This window comes from Tachysurus vachellii, chromosome 9 (assembly GCF_030014155.1).
Source record: "Tachysurus vachellii isolate PV-2020 chromosome 9, HZAU_Pvac_v1, whole genome shotgun sequence".
Classification (NCBI taxonomy): Eukaryota; Metazoa; Chordata; class Actinopteri; order Siluriformes; family Bagridae; genus Tachysurus; species Tachysurus vachellii.
Genome location: NC_083468.1, coordinates 25,364,296 through 25,384,186, shown reverse-complemented (window position 1 = coordinate 25,384,186; position 19,891 = coordinate 25,364,296). Strand labels below are relative to the sequence as shown.

The 19,891-nt window shown below is 40.6% G+C and overlaps 2 protein-coding genes across 2 annotated transcripts; both read right to left on the bottom strand.

The window, feature by feature from the left end:
* Positions 1-576: 576 nt before the first annotated feature.
* Positions 577-4,681, bottom strand: LOC132851455 (extracellular calcium-sensing receptor-like). The gene is made up of 6 exons (XM_060878354.1): positions 4,488-4,681; positions 4,047-4,347; positions 3,017-3,802; positions 2,554-2,778; positions 2,221-2,344; positions 577-1,490 (listed from the first exon to the last, which is right to left on the bottom strand). The coding sequence occupies exons 1-6, from the start codon at positions 4,595-4,597 to the stop codon at positions 577-579; spliced, it is 2,460 nt and encodes an 819-aa protein (XP_060734337.1). The 5' UTR covers positions 4,598-4,681.
* A 2,324-nt stretch (positions 4,682-7,005) lies between these two features.
* LOC132851156 (vomeronasal type-2 receptor 1-like) lies at positions 7,006-18,112 on the bottom strand. The gene is made up of 9 exons (XM_060877794.1): positions 18,016-18,112; positions 14,983-15,759; positions 12,742-12,892; positions 12,357-12,639; positions 11,683-12,252; positions 11,231-11,353; positions 10,806-10,929; positions 9,819-10,717; positions 7,006-7,446 (listed from the first exon to the last, which is right to left on the bottom strand). Exons 1-9 carry the CDS (start codon positions 18,110-18,112, stop codon positions 7,006-7,008), a joined length of 3,465 nt encoding a protein of 1,154 aa, XP_060733777.1.
* Between the last annotated feature and the right edge of the window lie 1,779 nt (positions 18,113-19,891).

The window sequence follows — 19,891 nt, the reverse complement described above, 5'->3', positions numbered from 1 at the left end:
CACAATGTTTTAAAGTTTTTTATTTTACAAGTTTTCACACCTTGCACACAAAATATATCCATAGATATCAAATAAAAAGATTAAATGTTTAACGATGTGGTACACTTAAATATAAAACACTCAAATATCAAATATAAGAAAAAAAGAAGAACAGATGCTTATAGAGATGAGAGATAATGACTATTCCATAGCTGATGTATAAATTAATGGGTAATTAAAATCAGCTATTTTGGTTTGTTAAAGCAATTATAAACATTTGCAGAATGCAGATTTGTATAAAAGCTCATTTGATCCTAGCACTACTTCTGGGGGGAGACCTAAAAGTGTTGTAAAACTCAATGATACAATAGATGACATATGTACAAGGTTAATGTAGTATTTAATATGAATCATGACTCGCTGTGTTTCATTTATGCGTTTCAGTTCTTTAGGTATTTTTAAATATATCATATTTACTCTATCTGCATATGGACAGAGTGCATTTGGTGTTCACAGTACAAATGGAATCAAAAGGGTCCACTTAGACACTAAAATGGACCAAGTTGGATCTTCATGTGTACTATTTGTGTGATGATTTCAGTGATCTTTCGAAGGTGTCTTACCCATAAGGTGTTTCTTAGTATTCTGATCTGGCCTAAAAATAATTATAAAACATTTTGGAGCAAAAATACAAATAATCAAACCAAAGCTTGATGCTAAAATGGCAAATATCTCTACAGCTACGGTGAGTTTTCCAGGAGAGCTGAAATAAGCAGGAATAAAAGTGATCCAAACTGCACAGAATATAAGCATGCTGAATGTGATGAATTTGGCTTCATTGAAATGATCAGGCAACTTCCGGGCCAGAAAAGCCAAGATAAAACACAAAATTGCAAGCAATCCTATGTATCCCAGCACGGCCCAGAAACCTATAGCTGAACCTAAGCCACATTCTAAGATTATTTTTTCCTTGTAGTGTTTTAGATTTTTGAAGGGGTAAGGGGGTGATATTTTCAACCAAAGTACACAAATTATGACTTGTATGAGAGTAAAAGTAATCACACTGAGTCTCTGTTGTGGAGGCCCAAACCATTTCATTACATTACTGCCTGGAAGTGTAGCCCTGAAGGCCATTAACACCACTATTGTTTTTCCCAGAACACAGGAGATACAGAGGACAAATGTGATCCCAAACGCTGTGTGACGCAGTACACATGACCACTCAGATGGCCGACCAATGAAAGTAAGTGAACAGAGGAAACACAGAGTCAGAGAGAAGAGCAGCAGGAAGCTCAGCTCAGAGTTGTTGGCCTTAACAATAGGAGAGGCCCTGTGCTTGTAAAATATGCCGCTTACAAACACAGCCGTAAAGGCCCCAGCAATGGAGAACACTGTTAGGATTATACCAAGAGTTTCTTCCCAGGAGAGGAACTCAACAGGCTTGGGGAGACAGCTGTCTCGCTTGGCATTGGGCCAAAACTCAGGAGGGCAGCGCAAACAATCCAAAGAGTCTAGAATGTTTCAAAGAGGACAATTAGAACAGAAGAACCATAATGAAGCGTTACCTTATGAATCACTATTTAGGAAAGTAAAATCTACAGTATATCTGTATTTCTGATCGAACTTCACATTCTGTCAGTATTATAAAATGATCTTATATATTAATATTTCTTTCACATAACAACTTCACATAATTGTTTGATTAAAATTTCTTTGCATTAATTAAATTGAAAATATTTAGATCAGTATGGAGGACATTGTACTGGGTTTGAACTGCTATATTATGGCACATATGTTCTCACTCACTCACTCATTTTCTACCGCTTATCCGAACTACCTCGGGTCACGGGGAGCCTGTGTCTATCTCAGGCGTCATCGGGCATCAAGGCAGGATACACCCTGGACGGAGTGCCAACCCATCACAGGGCACACACACACACTCTCATTCACTCACACACTACGGACAATTTTTCCAGAAATGCCAATCAACCTACCATGCATGTCTTTGGACCGGGGGAGGAAACCGGAGTACCCGGAGGAAACCCCTGAGGCACGGGGAGAACATGCAAACTACACACACACAAGGCGGAGGTGGGAATCGAACCCCCAACCCTGGAGGTGTGAGGCGAACGTGCTAACCATTAAGCCACCGTGCCCCTTGGCACATATGTTAATATATCTATTTTTTGTGCAGGTAGGTAAAAGTAATAACTGAGGGTGATTTATGTACTGATACAAAACCTGTCTTGTTGCTGATCTCTCCTTCAGCACATGTTATACAGTCAAAACAGCAGACAGGCCTCCTCTTCTGTACAGCCTTCCTGGTGCCTGGGGGACAGCTCTCACTGCACACAGACACTGGTACCTAAAATACATAAGTACATTTCAAATTTCATCCATAATACGAACTGCAATACTGCATTTTATTACTGTCTATTGCATCTACATATCACAGACAATAAAACTTTTGAGGACAGAATCAGATGTGGAACACATGACTCTCTGTTCATGCACATGTAATTTGATAATTACTTCCTTATAGTCAGCTGGATTATACAATCTGTAATGCAATACCTCAGTCTGTCCTCCAACCCAGGTGATATTTTTGCTCATTTTGAACTCTTGTCCTCTTGGCCTGGACGAGTCATACTGGCCTACTGTGACAAATTCCAAAGCACCATTTTTCTTATACTGCCAGTTTATAAGTTCATACACAGCTGGAGGGTCTCCATTAGAATCGAATGAGACCTGGAATCCATTATTTGTAGTGAAGTTCACCTTTTTGAGCTGAGTAAATATCTGCAGGCAAAAATAAATAAAAATCGTTTGAAAACAGCATGAATTTTTTTAGAATAGAAAATACAATTCACATGTAGTAAATACTGTTATACTGTAATATATTATTAGGAATATCACTTTATGGTCCAAATATATGCAAGTCAGAAACTAAACATTTAAGTGCATTTCATGTAGCAGGTAAGCTGCTGATCGTGACTAATCCATTGACCCAAATGTTTATAATAATGCTGTTTTATACCTGCCATGGTGAAAATTTAATGGTCTTATCACATTGGGTGCCATTACAAATCAGACGGTGGATGGCATGCGCTATGGCATATGTTGCTTTGTACACCATGTTCGTAATGCGCAACTGAGATGTGTCTGAGTATGGGTTCTGGAGTGTCTGAATGTCCTCACTGCCATCACATTCTCTCAGATTCCCTGAGGTACCTGTGTGACCTTTAAGATTACAGCTGAATGAGCTTTCCCAAAATTCTGTTAACAGGGGGGATTCTAGGGCTTTGCTTGGAGTGAGCTCTAAAAGAAACTCACGAAGGCCTGGTATAACTGACTGGGGAACACCAAACCCTATTGCACCAGCACACATGTTATACTGCAAAATATCAGGATCTGTGATCCAGGTTTCACTCCCAATCCACTGAAGCGGAGATGGTGGCTGTTGTGATAGCTCCGCTAAAAGAATCTTCATGTCACCTGATGCCATAAACGCTATTATAACCCGGGCTGTTGATCTGCGAATGACATTTGCCACTCTCTCCAATCTGCTCCGTGGCTGTGTCCTATAGTAAGATTCAGAATACTCCACACAAATCCCCTCCGCTTCCGCAGCTTTTAGGAACGACGCCATTCCATAATTTCCATAATCGGAGTCACTGCGCACCGCTCCGATCCATGTCCAACCAAAATGCTTGACCATTCTTGCCAGTGCAGCTGCTTGATGTTGATCACTAGGTATGGTCCTAAAGAAGGTAGGATAGTGATTCTTATCACTCAGACATGAGCAGGTCGCATAGTGACTCACCTGTAATTACAGCAACGGAAATGCAAGAAATTTGAATCATTGATTAAATAGCTTTTACTAAGGCACATTTATGGACATTAATTCTTTAGACAACTAAAAGATTAGACAACATATCTGAATTTACATTTGATAAATCTCTACATTACACATTCCTTTGGTGCTTTGTCAACAAAAGCAAAAATATGAATATAAAGATTGAGTTGTTTTTGAATATAATAGTTTGTGGCAAGGCAATCATGTTTACCTGTGGAATTCCAAAAAGACCAAGCACTCTGGCTATACTGATTGACTGTGTGGAAGCAGAATCACCTATGATAGCAGGCACAGTGGCTGCTGCATATTGAGAACAAGTACCAGTTTCATTGAAATCTGGTTTTAAACCATTTGCAAGCTGAAATGCAACTTTGATAGCCATTGGCACAGTAGAGCATGAATCATGAATCTGGTAGCCTAATGTGATGCCTGGGAGGAGATCAGTTCTGTTGTTAATCTCGTGGATCGTGAACTCCATGGCACGGGCAAAGCGCACTTCCCTGAAGTCGATGCTGTTAAGAAACAGTAAAAAAAGACAAAAACACTTTAGATACAATTAATCGATTCTATTGTTCTACTGAACATGTAAATGTATTTATGATGTCAAATCGTTTCAAAACGTGTCCACTGCTTTCTGTGCAAGTCACTGCACTCATACCCATAGCACTCTGTTTGGGGTGGCAGTCTGGTGTAAGTAATTTGCTCTGTTCTTGTGTAATGATGAAAAGTGAAAATGCCTCCAATCACAAAGTCTCCATTCATAAAAATCCCAGGCAGCTGAGGGTTAGTCCAAAGCCTGCAGCTTATTGGACTAGTTTCACTTGTTGCACAGCTCACTCCAGTTATCCACAGAGCTGATAGAAAAGGCACCATACTGGAAACGAGCTGCATGGCCAGAGCAGTGGCTTCCAGCACTCTAAGTACCAGGGAAGATGCATGACAGTGCTTTAAATATGCACGTGGTCTTTGATGCATTCATAACAAACTATAGGTATAAAGGGGAGGGGTTATGTAATTGTTGTTAATTTTACTGATGGCCTGAAACACTGTAGTGTGTCTAAGCAGTGTTTATAGCAGACCCAATACATGTGCACTATAAACTGTATTTATTTTCCATTTATTTTGGGCATAATCAATTAATAGATTTTAAATTTGGTCCTGGTCTTATTAGGCATAAAAACATAACATGGCTAATTAGAACATTTTAGTGCATGCTTGTTTTTGACTGTTTTAAAAATAAATAGTAAATCTAATACCCATTGAGACAAAAACATGAGCATTATCCTTTCAAACAGCCCTTCAATTTGCTGTAAGTTTAATTTAAGGTTACTTCTAATTCTAAGGTTAGTTTAGTTCTAGGGTTAGTTCTCGAAGACTTACCAGGTCTAAACCCCCCTAGTTCGATTGGCCAATAGCAATCTGTTAATCAAAGTTCCCATGAATTTCCTTAAAGTATAGCCAATAGCATTTAAATGACCTTACATCCTATGATATTATATTTCATAATGTCATAAAATACATAAAATATATTTCAGAATGTCATAAAATACACCCCTCACAATTTGTATTATATTTTATTATATCTTTTCATGTGACATCACTGAAGAAATGACACTTTGCCTCAATGTAAAGTGAGTGTACAGCTTGTATAACAGTGTAAATTTGCTGTCCCCTCAAAATAACTCAACAGACAGCCATAACTGTCTAAACTGCTGGCTGCAAAAGTGAGTAAACCCTAAGTGAAAATTAGCCCAATTAGCCATTTTCTCTTCCCGGTATCATTTGACTCGTTAGTGTTTCTCAGGTCTCGGGTGTGAATGGGGAGCAGGTGTGTTAAATTTCATGTTATCACTCTCACTCTCTCATACTGGAAGTTCAACATGGCACCTCATGGCAAAGAACTCTCTGAGGATCTGAAAAAAGAATTGTCGCTCTTTATAAAGATGGCGTAGGCTATAAGAGGATTGCCAAGACCCTGAAACTGAGCTGCAGCACAGTGGCCAAGACCATACAGTTTAACAGGACAGGTTCCACTCAGAACAGGCCTCACCATAGTCAACCAAAGAAGTTGAGTGCACATGGTCAGCGTCATATCCAGAGGTTGTGTTTGGGAAATATATGTATAAATGCTGCCAGCATTGCTGCAGAGGTTGAAGGGTTGGGGGGTCAGCCTCTCAGTGCTAAGACCATACACTGCACACTGCATCAAATTGGTCTGCATGGCTGTCATACCAGAAGGAAGACACTTCTAAAGATGATGCACAAGAAAGCCCGCAAACAGTTTGCTGAAGACAAGCAGACTGAGGACATGGATTACTGGAACCATATCCTGTGGTCTGATGAGACCAAGATAAAATTGTTTGGTTCAGATGGTGCCATGCGTGTGTGGTGGCAACCAGGTGAGGAGCAAAAAGACAATCTGTCTTGCCTATAGTCAAGCATGGTGGTGGGAGTGTTATGGTCTGGGACTGCAATAGTGCTGCCAGCACTGGAAAGCTACAGTTCATTGGGCCACAGGGCAGTATTCCAACATGATAACAACCCCAAATGCACCTCCAAGATGACCACTGCCTTCCTAAAGAAGTTGAGGGTAAAGGTGATTGATTGGCTGAGCATTTCTCCAGACCTAAAACCTATTAAGCATCTTTGGGGCATCCTCAAATAGATGGTAACCCTCAGCTACAAGGTCTCTAACATCCACCAGCTCCATGATGTCATCATGGAGGAGTGGAAGAGGACTCCAGTGGCAACATGTGATGCTCTGGTGAACTCCATGCCCAAGAGGGTTAAGGCAGTGCTGGAAAATAATGGTGGCCACACAAAATATTGACACTTTGGGCCCAATTTTGACATTTTTACTTAGGGGTGTCCTCATTTTTGTGGCCAACAGTTTAGACATTAATGGCTGTGTGTTGAGTTATTTTGAGGGGACAGCAAATTTACACTGTTATACAAGCTCTACACTCATGTGGAGTGCTTGGCTGAGAGCAGGTCTCTGGGGGTGAGGATCAGTGATAGGACCCAAAAGATTGGCGGGGTGCAGTGGGTTTAGAAAGCATCATCCAGAGACCTGCTCTGCAAACAAAAGAAAGAGCAACTAAGAGTTGCACATTAGTTCCTGTGTGGCATGACCTCTTAACTCCCCAGAGGCACTGCACCCCATGCTGCTCTCACTTCTTTTCTCTGAGGGTGAGGAGCTTGTAGCACCACTCTGATTGGCTGTTGTGTTTTTGGTGCACTTTTGCTGTCCATGTGCTTCCTGGCTGTCCAAAACACTGGGGGTGCTGAATTGGTGCAGTCCTTTCAGCACCCATGTGGTGCAAGTGGTCAGACCAAGTGAAAGAATTATTAACCACGTCATCTAGATATGCTGTTGCATAGGGATGATGGGGCCAGAGCACAATGTCCGTAAGCCTCTGGAAGTTTCCTGACACCCTGTGCAGCCCAAAAGGGAGAACCCAGTATGGCCAGTGGCTGCTGTTGGTGCTGAAAGCCATTGTAACCTGAGAGTATTCTTTGGTTAGATCCAGGTAAGACCGGGCTCTCCCCAACCTCTGCACAATGTTGTCCATGGGGAGGGGATAGCTAGCAAAGACCAAGACCTGGATAACCTTTGGGAAGTGTTGCATAGGCGCTCCCATTGGGCTTTGGCACAATGATGATGGGGCATGACCATGGGCTCCTCCTTAGTGATGCATGTTTGTTCACAGTAATCTAAAATGCAGTAGATTCAGTAGCCATCTGTGCACTTTGGTGGGGAAATGGCTTCCACACCCCTCTGGATCAATGCCTCTGATTCAATATTTGTTCAGTGTTTTCAGAGAAAGATGTGGAAACCACATGTAATTTCAGCACACCTTAGAGTCAGTACACCTTAGGAATATATATGGGTCATAACACAATTAAACACTGGGTTAAGATTGTAAGTTTTAATGATAGGTTGTGTTTTTTGTGCATATTTAGACAAGTCTGATGTTTATGTTTGTATAAAATAGTCAAGGTAAGTTTGAAGATGTTCAGGTCCATGTTATGAAAAGATTATTTGTCAATGTCCACTTGGCTCCTTGGCATTGTTTAGCACTGTAGCTAAGTTCTTTTATGGCTGTGTTCTTCAAAAATTGAGTCATTGTATGATATGTGTCTTTTACCTGTGTCAGGACTCAGCCCGGACTTTGGCCACGTGCATTTGTTTGTGTTCTGTGTTCACGTGTCTGCCCCACCCTTTTCTCTTCCTCCCTGCCTCTGCACACCTGTCCCTCACGTGTCTGATTAATTGATATTAGTATTTAGTTAAGCCGCGTTGCCTTGTGCAGCGCGGAATCCTTTGTTTTGTTTTGTGATGGTGTCTTTGTTGTCGTGTCTCGTGTTGGTGTCCACGTTTCATGTTTTTTTGTTAATAAACCCTGTTTTATTTAAGCTATCCTGCATTTGGGTCTTTTATCCCCACGTGTCTGACAGAAGGATTCTGCTAGGCCAAGACCCAGCAGTTTAGCTTTAACCTGGACTGGCTGATTGTGGGAGCATTTTTTTTTCAGTGGATTTATTTATTTTTTTCTTCCCCTGGACTTCGTGGTTTTGGTGACATCGGTCCGCATTTTTCCGGTGAGGGACGCCGCTCCGCTTCCAGTTTCTCCACGGGGGCGCCGCTTCACTTCCTGTTTGCGAGCCATGTCACCAGGCCGAGTTTTGTTTTGTTTTATCAGTGTCCTGCAACATCGCCCCGCACCTGTTCACTTCCTGTCCACGGGGGGTGTTGCAGGCCCATGTTTTGCCCCATGGATTTTTTTTTGTTGATTTTTTTTCTGTTCTGTGGAGGAGGATTTTTTTTTCCCCGCCATCCCTCCCACAGTGGGTCCGGCCGCAGTCTGTTGAGGGTTGCGCTCGGCCCCCTGCTCGGATGTAGACATCGCTCTGCCCCCCGCTTGGCTGTGGACGTCACTCGGCCCCCCTGCTTGGCTGTAGACGTCGCTCGGCCCCTCTGGCTGTGCCGCCGTGTGCCTTGCTCCCCCCACCTGCCTCGCCATTTTCCTTGCTCCCCCCACCTGCCTTGCCATGTGCCTTGCTCCCCCCACCTGCCTCGCCGTGTGCCTTGCTCCTCGAGGGGGGGTACTGTCAGGACTCAGCCCGGACTTTGGCCATGTGCTTTTGTTTACGTTCTGTGTTCACGTGTCTGCCCCGCCCTTGTCTTCTCCTCCCGGCCTCTGCACACCTGTCCCTCATGTGTCTGATAATTATTAGTACTATTTAGTTGAGCCGCTTTGCCTTGAGCAGCCCCGCGTTACCCCCGCGTTTGTGACAACCTGAGCTTAAACAGCAGATCACTCCAAATATTTATGAAGTCCATTCACTCTATCACAGCACTAAAATCCTTCCTCATTCTTATTTTCCATCTTTCATTCCCAGCACTGCAAAATTATACAAAGGTTTCTGGAAGCAGGTTAACTGTTACTATTTCATAGTAACTGTAAATAAATGTAAGTATTTTTAGTTGTTTTTACTACAAATTTTTATGTTAATTAAATAGTAATATTCATTCATATTAACATTATAGGTTATTTTTGAGTAACTCTTGAATCTGTTACCTGTTGCCTAGATGTTTATGCATTATTTAAATTTGTATTTAATCCACTGAAGAAAGACATAGAAAATAAATAGAGAAAATAATATAGACTTGAATAATTCACTTTATTGACCATAAATAATGCATGCTCAATTTTAACAGCATGAACATTTGTAGGTTCATTCACTTTTACTAAGATACTTATAACTTATAACTTAGAAAAAATATACTATAAGACTTTTCTAACCTTCATAGAAGTGACAAAAATATGACAGAGTATTTTTTGCATTGGGAATGGTGTTTATAATATAATATAATATTATAATGTAAGGACACTGTATTTTACAGTGATGCTGTATGGCTTATTTTCTGATAAATATATTTAAAATAAAAAAGCACTATCTAAATTTGTAATTAACTTACCTTTGGTGTATTTCCCATTACATGTTTTCTTGTATTTCTCTCTGGTTTGATTAAAATGATGTAACATTTTGGTACAAAAATGCATATCAGCAGGCCAAAAGCTGAAGACAAAATTGCAAATATTTCTACAGCTACTGTATACTTTCCAGGAGAGCTGACATAAGCTGGAATAAAGGTGATCCAAACTGCACAGAATATAAGCAAACTGAATGTGATGAATTTGGCTTCATTAAAATTATCAGGCAGCTTTCTGGCTAAAAAGGCCAGGACCAAACAAACTATAGCAAGAAGGCCAATGTATCCTAGAATGGCATAAAATGCAGCATCTGAACCTGTGTTACATTCTAGAATTATTTTTTTACTGCGCTGCTCAATAACTCTATCTGGGAATGGTGGCGCAACATTTAGCCACAGGATACAAATAATTATTTGAACTGCAGTGCATGAACACACAATGGCCCTTTGCTGAGGTGGTCCAAACTTTGCTGCCACATTGTTCCCAGGTAATGTTGCTCTGAAGGCAGTTACCACAACTATAGTTTTCCCCAGCATACAGGAAATGCAGAGTGCAAAGGCAATGCCAAATGCTGTGTGACGCAACATGCAGGACCAAACCGTGGGCTCGCCAATGAATGTCAGTGGACAGAGGAAGCAAAATATAAGGGAAAGAAGTAAAAGTAAGCTCAGCTCAGAATTATTTGCTTTAACTATTGGTGTATGTCTGAGATGAATAAACACCACCATAGTAGAACAAGTTAAACAGGCACCAAATAGTGACAATGTCATAAGAATAATTCCCATTGTTTCAGTGTATGAAAGAAACTCTATTATTTTCATGATGCAGCTGTCTTTTCTTTCATTAGACCAGTACTCCTCAGGACAGGTGATACAATCTGTTGCTCCTAAAGTAGAAATAAATGACATGGTGAAAGATAAGTGATTATTAGTGTAATTATTTCAGCATTAGTAGTTAGCAGGCCACTTCACCTGTTGTATTTGATATAGAGCCATCAGCACATGGGATACAGTCAAAGCAGCACAGAGGTAAACCTTTAATATGTGCTTTTCTTGTGCCTTGTGGACAGATTTCTGAGCAAACAGCTTTTGGGCTCTGGGAGAGAGAACATATTAGATGACTAATGAAATTAAACTACTACTACTACTACTACTACTACTACTATTATTATTATTATTATTATTATTATTGTAATTATTATGATCATTATTAATGATAATAATAATAACAACAACAACAATAATAATAATAATAATAATAATAATAATAATAATAATAATAATAATAATAATAATACCAAATTTCCAGTGCTCCAGACTATCTTGTCTTCATTAATCACAAGTTCATATTGTCCATTAGCAGATGTTCTGAATTCACCAACTGGAATATGCTGCACTTGACCGTCTCTCAGCTGCCAGTTTATGACTTCATATGAGGCAGGTGGATCTCCGTTCTTGTCAAAGAACACTAGCTCTCCAAACGCATCCACAAAATGTACTTTTTTCAACTGCTCAGTTACCTGATAAACAAAAAAAAATGCAACACAATTAATGAAATGTTTAAAATTATGAACACAATTATTGCATCAAGACAGTTAAAACTCACTAGATTTGGGGTAAGCTGTGAAGCATTAAGACACTGTCCTGAGAAATTGCTTTCAGGCCTTTTACAAAACATTCCTTGATGTAGGGCATGTGCAACTGCATACACTCCTTGATAGACATTATATGAGACTCTAAGTTGTGATACATCAAAAAAATTGTTTGTATAATCAACTTCTTCCTTTCCTGAGCATATTTTTGTAGCATTACTTGAATAATTGATTTTAGACGGAGGTCTACAGCCCACCAATGCTTCCCAGAAATCACTGACAAAACTTTCTGAATCTTTATAAGGGCTGATATCTTTGAGAACTGGTCCCAGTTTGGGTATATCCATCTTTCGGACCACAAGTCCTATTGTTCCTCCAAAATATTTGAATATTTCTGGTGTAGAAAGACTGGCTGCAGTTACCCAGGACTCAGTTCCAATCCACTGTATTCCTGAAATGTTCTGTTTCAGCACTTCTTTCATTAAAGGATCAATATCTCTCTCGGGTGCAAATGCGAGAATTACTTTGACAGTTGAATGCTTGATCAGTTCAACAGCTTCAAGGATTTTACTTTGGGGATATGTTCGCAAAACTGTGCCAAGAAATGCAATGCATACACCATGAGCCTCCACTTCCTTTCTGAATGCTGATATCCCATTTAGCCCATAATCATTGTCAGACATTATAACTCCAATCCATGTCCATTCATATTGTCTAACAAGGAAAGCCAAAGCCTTTGCTTGGTAGTAGTCACTTGGTATTGTTCGGAAAAATGTAGGATATTTTGTTTTGTCACTCAAACATGCACATGTTGAAAAGTAACTCACCTATTCAGGGACAAAAAAGTTACACATATCAATATATGGCATAATACTGATTCATAATAATTATTTTTATTAAAAGTATTTGCATGAGTATATTTTTATATTACCATAGGTATTTTGAATGGTCCAACTGCCCCGGCAACAACTAAAGACTGAGTAGATCCTGATTCACCTATAAGAGCTAATATTGGAGGTGGATTACATTGAGAGCCGTTTTGCTGTGATGTGCTCATCAATGTGAGCGCAGCTCTCAGAACATTAGTAGGAGAGGAACAAGAGTCCAGAATTATATATCCAAGAGAAATGTTGGGAAGCAAACGATCATCTTGATTTATTTCATCTACTGCAAACAACATGGTCCTCATCCATTGAAAAGCCTGTAATCCAAATCTTTGAGAAACATTAGTTCAATAAACAACCCAAATGTAAAGAATGTTTATAAATTAATCTTCAGTTATAATTAAGTCAAATATTATTATATGCAGTACTTACCCGTTACATTCTGCCATTTGTGGTTTTCTGTTAAAGGAATAAACTATATTCTCCTGTTTTGAATATAGTGGGAAAATGCCACCTATCAATATATCTCCTTCTTTCAATATACTTTGCAATTCAAACTGAGCTAGCAACTTACATGCAAAGCCTGTTTGTGTACAGAGCAGAAAACCCAGATGAAATATTTTAAGTATGTACATGTTTGGTCAGCAAAATGAAAAGGACACGAAGGAGCACTCCTTGTTTTATAGACACTAGCCCTGATTTCGGTGCGTGGAATGGGTCGGCTCTTAGAGGTGTGTCAACTTTTCCTGATCTTGGCTTTCCCTTACTGTTGAGAGATTTCCATATAATGCTAGGTCCATATTTTAATGTTTTCGTATCATTTTGTGCATTGCAGAATATTTAAAGTGTTTAGTCATCCCAGAGTAGGTGGATGCATGAAACAGAGTATTAAAGTTTGTCAGTGTGCTTTTTTGTTTGTTTGTTTGTTTTTTTAATTGCAATTTTCACTGGTAATATAGACTGTGCAGTCTCATAAAGTCAAGTTTAAAACTTTTCAACTATATTACATTCCTCATATCCAGTGATTCCAGGATAGGCCTAAAAAACACCAAAATCCTCACCAGCTTAAATCACATACTGAAGATAAATAAATGACAGTTTCATAATGAATAAATTAGCTCTGAAATAAATTCTACCCAGAATCATGTGAGTTTAAGTAATCTATATTAAATTAGATAAATGTTGATCCTTGTAGACACCTGACAGTTATTTGATCGTGGGAAAATATGTCAATTTAGAGAAAGTTAATTCAATTACTTTAAAATAATCAAACACTTAATCAAACATATTTTACTTCTAAAATATAACTAATTGCTATCTGTATTAGCTTGCTAGCTGTAAGACCAAACATTACTGTTTATAGAGGTAATAAAGAAAAAAATGGAAATTTAAAACCCTATTAGTATTTGCATCAAACTGACATGGTTTGGTTTTTGAGCATTTTTGATTACTTGCTTAAAATTTCCTGCTTCAATTAAAATATATATTTCATTATGAAGACAGATGGAGAATTTACAGTTCCTTCACTTGTGACCTTTAATAAAGGAACTGTAAATCCTCCATCTGTCTTCTGCCTTGTTCTTGCATCCCACCTCGCAGCATGAGTCGCTACATGAACTAAAGCTTGCTTTATAGGTGCAGTTTCTGCAATGAAATGTGCAATAATATAAAATGAGTAGTACATTCCTGCTCTGCACTGCAACATAAAAAATGAAGTGACCACCAGGGGGCACAACTATAGACTTCTATATATGTTACAGATTTTAACTTATCTTTAATTTAAAGAAACAAATTTGATGGTCAAGCAGTGCACCATATATTTATTTTTTTATTATGTTGGCTCTATACAGAGCAGAGCATTTTTCATATGGGAGGGTAAAAATAACACATCCAAGCAAATACTTCACAGTTGCCAATCCTAGATTAAATACTGCACTTTTTCCTTTGATTCCAGAAGATATATAAAGTAAAAATATAAATATTTATTTATTTTTAAATATAGTAATATCAAACAAATTTGCTCTAATTTTAATTTTAAGTTGTTTTTATCTGTTTTTTTTTTATGGTCATTTGCATGGCAGTTTTAAAAATATTTATGAAACTGTCCAATTGCATGAGGACACACAATGGACAAAAAATGTAAAACAAGAAAATAAGTTAATTTCACCACTTTAATGTTTATATATAATATATGATTGGGATTTGTAGCCTCTACAATTGTAGAACTTTCCACCGTATTAAGATAACTTAAGATATTAAGATAATTATTTTCAATTAATTATAGCATTTAAAATGTGTGTGTAAAACTGGAAAAGGTTACAATTAATTAACCTTTGTATTTTTCCCCATTACATGTTTTCTTGTATTTCTCTCTGGTTTGAATAAAATGATGTAACATTTTGGAACAAAAATGCATATCAATAGGCCAAAAGCTGAAGACAAAATTGCAAATATTTCTACAGCTACTTTCCAGGAGAGCTGACATAATCTGGAATAAAGTTGATCGTCTCTAGGTTAAGACCATATGACCTCCTCGTGGAGGAAGCTCTGGAGTGGAGAAGGGTCTCTACTACCTTGGTAGAGAGACCAGCCGCTATGAACTGTGCCCCCTCAGGGGCCACAGCCACAGCCTCCACAGCTCTGGGCGGGGGTTCCACCCAGGGTTCCACCCACCTGTGAGAGGAGATCCCTCCTGGGGGGAATTTCCCACGGAGGGCCCTCGAGTAGGGACACCAGATCCGCAAACCATGGCTTGCCCAGCCATCGAGGTGCTACCAGGAGGAGACGGACTCCATCCCTGCAAACTCTCTCCAGAACTCCAGGGAGCAGTGCGATCGGGGGAAAGGCGTACAGGCATAGCCTCGGCCACAACTGCACCATGGCATCCAGACTTAATGGGGCTGGGTGAGAGAGAGAACCAGAGGGGACAGTGTGAGGTCTCCCTGGTCGCAAACAGATCCACCTGGGCTCTGTAGAACCTCCGCCATATGAACTCCACCACCTCGGGGTGGAGACGCCATTCCCCAGGCCTCAGCCCCTGCCTCGACAGGGCATCTGCTCTGACATTCTGTCCCGGGATATAAATGGCCCTCAAAGAGAGGAGTCTGTCCCGAGACCACAAGAGGACCGCTCGTGCTAGCTTGTACAAAGGGCGAGATCGGAGACCCCCTTGGTGGTTGATGTAGGAGACCACCGCAGTATTGTCCGTGCGGACCAATACATGGCGGCATCGCCCCGTAGCCGCACGCCTTAGCCCCAACCACATTCGCGTAGAGCGAGGAGTGACGAGGAGAAGTACGGGGAGAGTACGGCTTTCCCAGGATCTGTACACCTCGGCGTGCAGATCGGGGAAAAACGGCAGGCTCCGGCACTCAGGAAGTGATACAGGGTGCAGGAAACGCTCATCCAGCTTACTGGGTGCACGCTGCTTCTGCTGCTCCACCAGCCAATCTAAATCCAGCCACCTATCATAATGTCTCCTTCCTTTAACATGCTTCTCACTTCAAACTTAGATAGCAATTTACATGCAAAGCCTGTTGTTATACAGAGCAGTAAACAAAGATGAAGTATATTAAGAATGTACATGTTTGGTCACCAAACTGAAGAGCACAAGAGTGAGCACTCCTTTTTTTATAGACAGTGCATGTAATGCGTTGGCTCTTAGAGGTGTGTCAACGTTACCTGATATTGATTTTTTCTTAGAGAGAAGGGAGAAAGTTTCTATTCATACTTTTTTATTTTTTTTTCCCCGATTGGAATTATCAGGTTTAATATTACATTCCTCACACCCTATGTTCGCAGGACAGGTTCAAGTTTCACCTCAACCCTGACAAGACTGAAGCAGTTGTAAAGCACACTTACATAACAATAGAAAGTAAGAATAGCTTCAATAGAACAATAGAATAGAACAATAGAATAGCTTAGCTCTGTCTTTAGGGGGCTTGGTGGCTTAGTGGTTAGCACGTTCGCCTCACACCTCCAGGGTTGGGGGTTCGATTCCCGCCTCCACCTTGTGTGTGTGGAGTTTGCATGTTCTCCCCGTGCCTCGGGGGTTTCCTCCGGGTACTCCGGTTTCCTCCCCCGGTCCAAAGACATGCATGGTAGGTTGATTGGCATCTCTGGAAAATTGTCCGTAGTGTGGGAATGAGAGTGTGTGAGTGAATGAGAGTGTGTGTGTGCCCTGCGATGGGTTGGCACTCCATCCAGGGTGTATCCTGCCTTGTATTTCTGCCCAATGACGCCTGAGATAGGCACAGGCTCCCCGTGACCCGAGGTAGTTTGGATAAGCGGTAGAAAATGAGTGAGTAAGAGCTCTGTCTTTAGCTCTGTTTTTGTTTTATGTAGCATCATGGTCCTGGAGAAACGTCTCATTTCACTGTGTACTGCAACAGCTATATACAGTATGGTTGAAATGACAATAAAAGCTTCTTGACTCTTGACTTGAATGAAACAAATAAACAAAACCTTTTGTGATATTCACTGACCACCAATATTTTGAGTATCTAAGACCTGCTAGGCTCTGTTTTTGATCTCTTTCTCTGTCAGGATCTAGCCCAGACTTTTCCATGTGCTTTTTGTTTACGTTTTGTGTTCACGTGTCTGCTCCACCCTTGTCTATTCCTTCCTCCCTCAGCACACCTGTCCCTTATATGTCTAATTGTCTTCCATCTTTATTTGTGCCACGTTGCCTTTGGCAGCATGGAATCCTTGTCTTTGTTTTGTCTGTGTTTGGGCTTTGTTGTGACTCAGTCTTGGTTTTAGTTTTGTTTAAGTTTTATTTAATGAACCATGTTTTCTGCCATCCTGCATTTGGGTCTGAATTTTATCCAAGATGACACCCTGGTTTTCTGACATCTTCCACAGATTCAAATATACTAAGTGTCAGCATGTTTCCCTGCACTTCCCGGCTCGTGTCAGTCACTTCCATTTTGATGATGTCATTTATACAGTATGTCGGCGGCCATCTTGGATTTTCACTTCCAACACATTTTTCACTTGCAGCAGCCATTTTTGAGACCATGGACTATAAAGGCAGGCTGCTAACATATTTTTCTTCACCAGATGGTCTTTCCAGTTTGCCTTGTGCTTTTGTGTCATCCCGCCTTGTTCCTGTAAGTGCCTGTTAGATCCACTCCCTTCCACTATGCTCCAGACCATCTCACAAGAATTTCTGCCCTTAATCACCACTATCATCAATGAATCCATAACATCCGGTCATGTGCCAACTACAGTACCTTCAAGAGAGCAAGGGTTATTCTCATCCTGAATAAACCTGCTCTGGATCCATCAGACATCAGTAACTACAGACTGGTATCACTTCTCTCTTTTCTTTCAAAAACGCTTGAATGCCTTGCCTATAATCTACTGTCTCTCTATCTCTCACAGAACAACCTCCAAGATCCCAACCAGTCTGGCTTTAAAGCAGCACATTCGACAAAGCCAATCATTGTGAATGTTTTTGAGAAACTACATGCTGCTAGATCAGCCAAGCTGTCTTCTGTCCTCATCCTCCTTGACCTTTCAGCAACATTCGAAACGTTTAACCACAAGATTCTCTTGTTCACCCTCAGGAATCTTGCAGGGGAATGGTTTGCTTCTTACCTGACTCTCCATTGGTGTCCCACAGGGCCCAGTACTTGGTCCTCTTCTTTTCTTCCTGTATATTCACTCTCTTGGTGAGGTTATTTCCTCACACGACTCTCTTACCACTTCTATGCCGATGATACACAACTTTCCCACCCTCAGATACCACTGCTTCTGTTGGGATCTCCGCATGTCTGGCAGATATACCATCGTAGATCATGGCTCATCAGTTGAAGTTCAATCCTAGCAAAACTGAACTGCTGATCATCCCAGGTGATTAATCCCCAGGTCATGATCTTGCAATATTCCTGCAAAACGATCTGATCTCCCCTTCAGTCACAGCTTGCAACTTTGGGGTAGCCATGGACAATTAACTGTCCTTTTCCTCGCATGTGTCAGTATCCAGCCCGGACTTTTGCCATGTGCTTTTTGTTTCAAATGTCTGCTCCACCCATGTCTATTCGTTCCTGCCTCAGCATATGTCTCCTTTATGTATCTAATTGTGTTAAGTATTTAGCAAAGGCAACGTGGAATCCTTGTCTTTTGGTTTGTGTCTGTAATGTCTTCATGGTTTGTGTTGTTATTTTTTAGTTTTGTTATGTTGAATAAATCTGTTTTTCTTAGCTATCCTGCATTTGGGTCTTTTTATCTATTGAGACACCACCCTACTATGACAGAAAGATTCTGCCAGACACAGACACAGCAGGATAGTATCTAGCCAATTATTTCTGTCCTTTTAAACTTTTTTTTTTGTGCCCTGGACCTGTGGGGGATGCTGCTCCATTTCCTGTTTCCCACAGAGGACAGCGCAAAACACTGATGCTTGACTACAAAGCCAAAAATGGACCAGCTCCCTCTTACCTCAAAGCCCTCATCACTCCTTGAATCCTCAGAGCTACCAGCACTGCTCGACTGGTCCCACCATCTATCCGGGTAAGAGGTAAGTATAATACAAAATGCTTTTCTGTTCTGGCACAGAGGTGGTGGAATGTACTTTCCCTAGCTGAGTCACTGGCTATTTTCAAACGACGGTTGAAGACCTACTTATTCATGAAACACTTCAACTAGCACTTGGATATTCTGCTTGGCTGTGGACATCGTTCGGGACACTCTGGTCTTGCAGCCATGACCCTCACTTCCCTCCGTGCCTTGCCATGATCCTCACCCCTCCTGTCTCACCACCCACCTGTCACGTGTGTCTGTAGATATTAGAACTAGGATTTTTAGTAATATCGCTAAGATTAGACAAAAAATGTATAACATGATGCAAAAGAACTATTTTAAAAAGAAACCAAAACATTTATTACATCATAACTCTGGATTTTCCAGACCTTTTTTCTTCAAGACCTTGGTGTAATTATTGACTCCAGTCTTGCATTTGAAGCTTATGTAGGTAATATTACTATGCTTCCTTTCTTTTCAGAAATATTGCTAATACATGATATAAAATCACTACACAATGCAGAAAATGTAGTTCATTCATTTGTGCAGGCTACTTGTTGGAACCTCAAGTAGTGCAGGGTATATCAGGGGCCCAAGCTTTCTACTGTATAACAAAAGCCTGCAGTCATGGGACAACTTTCAATATCTTTAGGACTTAGACACAGTCTCAGTGTTTGCTAAAAACACATTTGTTTAGTCAAGTTTGCATTTTTGTCATGCCTATACTGTTTTCCATTTGCAAAATAGGGACATCCTTGCAAATAGACCTCAATTGCCACCCTAGGATGAATACTGAAGCTGTTCCTCAAATTGCATAAAAATATATATTGTCTACTGTTAGGACTCTGCCCGGACTCTGGGCACGTGCATTTGTTTATGTTCTTCGTCACGTGTCTGCCCCGCCCCTTGTCTCTTCCTGCCCGCTTCCACACACCTGTTTCCCATTGTAATTACCTTGTCTATTTAACTGTGCCATGTTGCCTTGTGCAGCACGGAATCTACTGTTGTCTGGTCCTGTCCGTGTGTTATGTTTCGTGTCTTTCTGTTATTAAACCCC